Source organism: Hemiscyllium ocellatum, chromosome 7 (assembly GCF_020745735.1).
Source record: "Hemiscyllium ocellatum isolate sHemOce1 chromosome 7, sHemOce1.pat.X.cur, whole genome shotgun sequence".
NCBI lineage: Eukaryota > Metazoa > Chordata > Chondrichthyes > Orectolobiformes > Hemiscylliidae > Hemiscyllium > Hemiscyllium ocellatum.
The window spans coordinates 59,221,700-59,229,598 of NC_083407.1; the positions used below are offsets into that span (position 1 = coordinate 59,221,700).

The window sequence follows — 7,899 nt, forward strand, 5'->3', positions numbered from 1 at the left end:
CCTGACAAGTCTTTTATGAACATTGTAAACACATCTTCTGCTGAAAAGGTAAAATTTTAAAGATGACAACTATAAAAAGTAGGAATAATTTCAAAGCCTGCAAGTTAACAATTTGAAAAAAAGCAACATTTTTACAGTATAAAAACGAACATCCCTTTGAATTTTATGCTTCAATAATTATGTTTATCCTAAGTCAAGATATTATTTATTCACTCCAAAGTAACAATAAAAGAAAATCAATGTGCACAAATGCTGAAAATTGAAACAAATTGCTATTTTTGATGCAATTTAGCTACCACTGAAATCTTATTTTGGGCAATCTCTTAATACACGAGAGGCATTTTGAAAAGTAGCAAAGAGCATCTATTTAGGATTTTGGCTGTTCAAGGTTTTTTAAGATTCTTTTGTACTGGAGGTGCAATTAAAATATTTAGAAATTCAAAACGAATATAATTAGGCAAACGGAGTTTTTCAAATCCAAGCTTCCCACCTCCACAGAAATGCACAATACATGATGTTAAATCACTTACTTTTGATTGTTTCCTTATTCATGCAAACACAAAAATCAAATTTTCTTTCATCATAAAACATCATAATGTCATATTGTTAATTTAAGAACTTCTAGGTATGTGCATAAACAAGCGTAATTTGAACAATTTACATAAAGAACAACAGTGACTGAAGTAGCTATAAATGACGTCAGGAGAGATACCTGAGGATCTCAAACTCAAAAAATGTTGATGATATCAAAGTCAAGGAATTATTGAGATAACACGTGCATTTTATCTGCATGATGCATACAGATCAAGAACAGCAGATGACCATCAGAAGTGAGGAGAACAATGCAAGAATAAAGGAGTTGATTCGTTGTCACAGCATTGCTCCTTTTAAATGGCCCTTGACCAGTTCACTAGTGTATTACATAATAACAATCAAAAAAAAACTGAAGCAAATGTTTTAACACATTTCTATCGTGGAGACAGATAAATTGTAAATTTTTCATTGTTAACTTGTGGCACAGCAGAAAACCTGTATATATTATTTTGTTTCAATGCTTAATCTGTGGCATATTGAGTTCTGTAATCGGCTAAATGTATTACCAGATCTCCACTAGCTAAATTAAGGCTTCAATTTGCTAAATTAGTTCATAAACACATTTTGCCTTGAAGACTTCCATATTTTCAACGAATTCCATATATCTGGTGAAAGTTCACATGGTATGTTTAATGCAAGGAAATACAAGTTAAAAATCAAACGATACCAGGTTATAGTCCAACAAGTTTATTTGGAAGTACAAATTTTCAGAGTACTGCTATAAAGTACTATAAATTTCATGTCCTATGATCCTGTCGGCTAGCTACCTGACAAAGGAGCAGCACTCAGAAAGATTGTACTTCCAAATAAATCTGTTGGACTATAACCTGGTGTATTTGATTTTTAACTTGTATTTCCTTGCATTAAACATACCATGTGAACTTTCATCAGATATATGGAATTCGTTGAAAATATGGAAGTCTTCAATTTCTAACTTTGACCACCCCAGTCCAACACCAGCATTTCTGTATCATGGTTAAACATACCGGATGAGCCTTTTAAAAATATGGGGACACTCTCCAGAAACTTTACAGTCTCTCAATTCCTCTGATAGTTTCCAGCCCCAAGCTTTTTAGAAAATGAGGAGATAGAAAGAAAGTTGCTAGCTTACTGATTAAGGCAGTACTCAGTCTGCCATGAGAATTTTGTCCTCAATTCTAAACTTGAATTTCCTTCGGGTGATCTTTAACAAGCTTCAATTGAATTTTGATAAAACTCAGTTCAAATACTTTTTGTTGTACAACAATACAATCATAGCAGATATTCCAACCACTGCAAAATTAAGGGGTGGTAGGTATAGGACAGATGTTAGGGGTAGATTCTTCACACAGCGGGTTGTGAGTTCATGGAATGCCCTGCCCGTATCAGTGGTGAACTCTCCTTCTTTATGGTCATTTAAGCGGGCATTGGATAGGCATTTGGAAGTTATTGGGCTAGTATAGGTTAGGTAGGATTCGGTCGGCGCAACATCGAGGGCCGAAGGGCCTGTACTGCACTGTATCCTTCTATGTTCTATGTTCTATGTAAACCATTGCGACAAGTAGTATTTATAGAGGCTGATGCAATCCCAATAATTCACTGAAGTTTGTTGTTCTGTTTGAATATTGAACAAAATGCTTAAATAATACTTTACTAGTATTACCCAAGATAAATCTTAAAAGCATTTGGCCACAAAGAATGTTGACCACATCAATATTACATCTAAAAAATGATCAAGAATCTCAAATTTAAATTCCTTGTAGTTCACATCCTGAATGCATGACAGAAATAGTCATTGTAACCACACTAATCTCGGATAATATTGCTGGTTAAAAGTCACCTCAACACAGAATAGTTATTTTCAAGCACAAAGGAAGATGATCATAAAGTATTGTGGTGCAGGAATAAGCAGATTTTTTTTTTTGTTCATGAATTCTACCCTTACAATGTGTTCTCTATTTTCTGAATTCAATTATTTCACATGGTGACAAAGCTAGCAACAGTAAACACTTACCTCTCAAGGCTGGTAATAAAGAACGGTCTCTTTTATCATCACATTTGTTGCATTCACTGAAGTACAGCAATAAAAAGACATCCAGTAGGACCCATACCAAAGATGTGGCCAAGACTATCTTGCACCATGCCAATCTCCTCATGAGTACTTTATCTTGTGAATCACACTGATAAGCAGGAAGTGTGCAGCTTTATGTCCGTGGAGAAAGAGATCGCAGTGCAAAAAAGGGAGGCAATGCCAGAAATCCAGTGTGTCGACTGAATGAACTAAACATTGCTGAAACTGAAAAGAAAATACAAAAACTTAGTGTCATACATTACCAATATTAATAGGATACTTTTGTATACTTTCAATATGTTTCAAACCTTTCTGGAGAATCATGGATTCATGGGGAGCCCAATAACGTCAACAACACTCCTAGTAGAATGAAATTTGAAAACTGGTCAAGGAGTTGCCCATCTCTTATTTGATCTCTCTATGATCTTGATCAGATGGGCCAATGGGCTGAGAAGTGGCAGATGGAGTTTAATTCAGATAAATGTGAGGTGCTGCATTTTGAGAAAGCAAATCTTAGCAAGATTTATACACTTAATGGTAAGGTCCTAGGGAGTGTTGCTGAACAAAGAGACCTTGGAGTGCAGGTTCATAGCTCCTTGAAAGTGGAGTCCCAGGTAGATAGGATAGTGAAAAAGGTGTTTGGTATGCTTTCCTTTATCGGTCAGAGTATTGAGTACAGGAGTGGGAGGTCATGCTGCAGCTGTACAGGACATTGGTTAGACCACTGTTGGAATATTGCATACATTTCTAGTCTCCTTGATATCAGAAAGATGTTGTGAAACTTCAGGAAAGATTTACAAGGATGTTACCAGGGTTAGAGGATTTAAACTATAGGGAGAGGCTGAACAAGCTGGGCCTGTTTTCCCTGGAGCATTGGAGGCTGAGGGGTGACCTTTCAGAGGTTTACAAAATTATGAGGGGTATGGATAGGATAAATAGACAAAGTCTTTTCCCTGCAGTGGGGGGAGTCCAGAACTAGAAGGCATAGGTTTATGGTGAGAGGGGCAAGATAGAAAAGAGACCTAATGGCAACTTTTTCACGCAGAGGATGGTACGTATGTGGAATGAGCTGACAGAGGAAGTGGTGGAAGCTGGTACATTTGCAACATTTAAAAGGCATTTGGATGGGTATATGAATAGGACAGGTTTGGAGGGGTATGGGCCGGGTGCTGGCAAGTGGGACTAGATTGGGTTGGGATATCTGATCAGCATGGACAGATTGGACTGAAGGGTTTGTTTCCATGCTGTACATCTCTATGACTCTAAATGCTGGATCAAAGAATCAAAACTAACTGACATAGATGTACTAGATAAAAGCCAAAAGAGGAGATCTTTAGAATACCTATACTGTACAATGCAACATACTATCCAACTTTCAAGCACCATTAAAATGCAACAAAAATAAATTGCTGGAAAAACTCAGCAGGTCTGGCAGCTTCTGAACCGAAGGGTCACTGGATGTAAAACGGTAACTGAATTTTCTTCACAGATGCTGCCAGATCTGCTGAGTTTGTCCAGCAATTTCTGTTTCTCTTTCATTTCCAGCATCCACAATTGTTTTTTTTATAAATAAATGCAAACTGGACAAGTAGAAAATAAAAGATAGAAAACACCTGGGGAAGAAAACTACAAAACAATCCTAACAATTTTGCTGAATAAATGGTAAATTTGTTTCTGTTCACCTGCAGCTATGCTTCTGACCTTATATCCACTTGATCAGCAAGAACATCTGCTTTTCTCTGTAATGTGCCTTAAGTAAACAAAGACATCATTTCACTGGAGGCAATTCAGAGAATGTTCATGAGGATGATCCCCAGAATGGAGGGAAATGTCTTCTAGCAAATGCTAAACAGGTTGGGATTCTACTCACTGGAGTTGAAAAGAATGAGAAGTGATCTTATTGAAATATGTAGAATTCCTAAGGGACTTGACAAGGTAAATGCCAAAAGAATGGTTCCCCCTCATAGGAGAGTCTAAGACCAGACAGCATACTCTCAGCATGAAGGGACACAGATTTAAGACTTAAATGAAGAGGAATTTCTTCTGACTGGACAGTGTCTTTGGAAGATAAAAACAATGACTGCAGATGCTGGAAACCAGATTCTGGATCAGTGGTGCTGGAAGAGCACAGCAGTTCAAGCAGCATCCAACAAGCAAGGGCTTTTACCCAAAACATCGATTTCGCTGCTCGTTGGATGCTGCCTGAACTGCTGTGCTCTTCCAGCACCAGTGTCTTTGGAACTCCTTCCAAAGAGAGCCATGGGATCACAGTCCTTATGTATGTTTAAGGCTGAGATAAATAGATTATTGGTATGTAGGGAACCAAGGGGTATGGGAAAAATGCTGGAAAATAGACTTAAGAAATGTTGGATTAACCATGATCCTACTGGAAGGCAGAACAGGCTCAAGGGGCTGAATAGCCTACTTCATTTGTTATTCCTTTTCCTTATGGTTCGAATATCCTCACTGTCTACCCTGACTCAGTTCACGCCTACTACAACCCTGAGTGTGGTGTCACCACTGGACTCAATTACTCCAAAGCTCTCTTAGCAGGCTTTCAAACTTCATTCTGCATCAGGCTGAGCTCATTTGATACTCTGCCACCTAATGCTAGTCCATCCAAATTCCATTCATTCACCTCACCATGTGCTTGCTTTTACTACTGTCATCTTTGTGATCAAATCTGTGCACACTAATCTCTGATCTGTTCCTAGCTTCCAACCAGCTGACGGTTTAGCATTACTCTCATCCTGGCCTCTTGAGTCTCCCATCCACGCCTTACTTTTGGCAGCCAACTCTTCAGCTGTCGAAACACAAATGTCTGGTATTGAATCTTCTTTACTACATTCTTTTCTTCCTCCAGAGACATCTTCAATAATCATTCTGATGAAAGTTCATCAAAATGAAACATCAACTTTGATTACACCCCAACCACCTCTTAGACGCTGGCTAATCTGCATTTTGTTTTGAGTTCCAACATCAGAATCAACAGCAATCTCCTTTTGACCAGGGACATCTTTGCAGAAGGGCTGGAGCCATGTAAGATAGATCAGGTGGCCATGTAAGAATTCCATGTCTTTGACATGCCCCAATATTTTCCATGTGGATAAGTGTCAGCTTTTGGCTGCTGGTTAATATACCTTATAAAGTTCATTTTTTTAGTTAATGCTAAGCATGTCATGTAAAGACAAGTTATCATTATTTTAACTAAATACTAGGACTACCTAGTACCTCTGGGCGGCACGGAGGCACACAGCACCAGAGACCCGGGTTCAATTCCCGCCTCAGGTAACTGTCTGTGTGGAGTTTGCACGTTCTCCCCGTATCTGCATGGGTTTCCTCCAGATGCTCCGGTTTCTTCCCACAGTCCAAAGATGTGCAGGTTAGGTGAACTGGCCATGCTAAATTGCCCATAGTGTTATGTGAAGGGTAAATGTAGGGGAATGGGTCTAGGTGGGTTGCTCTTCGAAGGGTTGGTGCGGACTTGTTGGGCCAAAGGGCCTGTTCCCACACTGTAAGTAATCTAATCTAATCTAAAAAAAAACCTGGTGTGACAGGGACCCATTAAAGTTCACTGATTTAAATAACATTGCCAACTTAATCACATTGTGCTTGACATAGAGGACATATGAATGGGCAAGCATGGAATTCTTACCTAAATTTGTGAACATTTTCTACTTTGCTTCCAATGAACCACACAATCCCTGCAAATATTTAAAATGGACTGATGACAGAGGGATTATTGACTTTAAACCTTTTATTATTTAAATCAGAAAATGCAGCAAGATTGCACGGAAGACATGGTAGTTGGAATTAGTAACTGGATTCAGAGCCTCTCAACAACTCTTCTCCCCAGGCGAATGGAGCAACTTGATCACCCCTTTCCCACCCCCATCAGGAGTAAATGGAAAGCTGATAGTGCACTTGTCTTTGTTGATCTTTTTCCTCCATTCGCAGCATCAAAACACCTAATTTTTCTTTTCATGGCAGGTCCAGGTAAAAACATGATTACAGATCTGAGCTCTTGACTTCCTTCCTGAATGTTTGGAGCAGTCTGCTTGGTTCAGATTTTGGCTTGCTCCTTTATGCAGCTGCAGCAAGTGAAACATGACATACTTGCATAAACATAAAAAGGAGAATTTTTGCAGCACTGGAAATCCTTCCCAAACAGGTTCATAATCAACACCCAAAGTGATGTACTATCACAACAGTAAAGGACTGATTTCATTTCCAGGAGAAATTGCAACTGTGAAAGAAATCCTGTGCCAGGTGTTTAACGGTCCTAGGTTAGGACTGTGCAGTTCAGATTCATTGGAGCAGTTCTATGTTTTGTTAGCTCTCAAACTATTTCTGAGATTTAGTGGAACATAGGTGCAAATGCCAGGGTGGCAGCAACTGGATTCATCATCTGCAGTTTAGCAACATTGCTTACAAGCAACGCAGTACTCATCAGCATGGAGATAGCATTTGAACTGAACAGCAACACCATTTTTGAAGGTCACTTCTGTTTAAATGCTTAACTACAGTAGGTCTATCAGTATTATTACTTTATAAGAACTCCTTCCCTAACTCGAAACTTGTAAATATTATGGAATGTAATAGGACATCTGCTGAATGGTCTGCCAGTGGCAGTCTAGAGCTGATAATTTTTTTTGGAATTGGCCACAGGTAGAGAAGGACCTCAACATGAGTTTTCCTTTTAAACTAAGGTCACTTGCATACCACAGCACCAAGCATCTCTCCCCATGAGACTGCCAAGGCTCCAAAGCAGACAGTGGTGTGATTAGGCTGACAGCATCAGAAACTCAGTTGTTGTCCTTAACTGGATATTGGACCCTTAGGCTAGTCAATTAAGACAACACCATTGATAAAGTTGCTCAGCATGCCTTGCTACCACAAGTGTGACCTTAGGACCCATTTTTGCCCTGACATCTAAGACTTGATTCAACTTGTAAAATTTGGCCCAAACAACAATTACAAAAATATGTCACTGATGTTATGTTGGCTAAGATTTTAACTGAATTAACAAGAAGGAAATTTTTAAGAATGAAAATTCTTTCTGTTTTATAACTGTCAACACTGAAAAGTAACATATTGGCAAAGCTTTTCATCTTGCACTCAACAGGACAAACACAAGAATTCTAACTTTTAAACCATGCCAATTATGTATGAATTCCAGTGCCATGCCAATTATGAAGACTGAATGATTGACTAGTATAATCACAAATTAGTTACTTTGATTGCTTGTTAAGTGA

The 7,899-nt window shown here is 38.6% G+C and overlaps 1 protein-coding gene across 2 annotated transcripts in view; it reads right to left on the reverse strand.

Moving 5' to 3' along the window:
• galnt13 (UDP-N-acetyl-alpha-D-galactosamine:polypeptide N-acetylgalactosaminyltransferase 13) overlaps positions 1-2,741 on the reverse strand; it is a 369,837-nt gene extending 367,096 nt beyond the window's left edge. For both annotated transcript variants that reach the window (XM_060827901.1, XM_060827900.1), the window contains exon 1: positions 2,588-2,741. In XM_060827901.1, the coding sequence (XP_060683884.1) occupies positions 2,588-2,729 (142 nt within the window). In that variant the 5' untranslated portion in view covers positions 2,730-2,741. The remainder of the gene's footprint in view (positions 1-2,587) is intronic.
• Between the last annotated feature and the right edge of the window lie 5,158 nt (positions 2,742-7,899).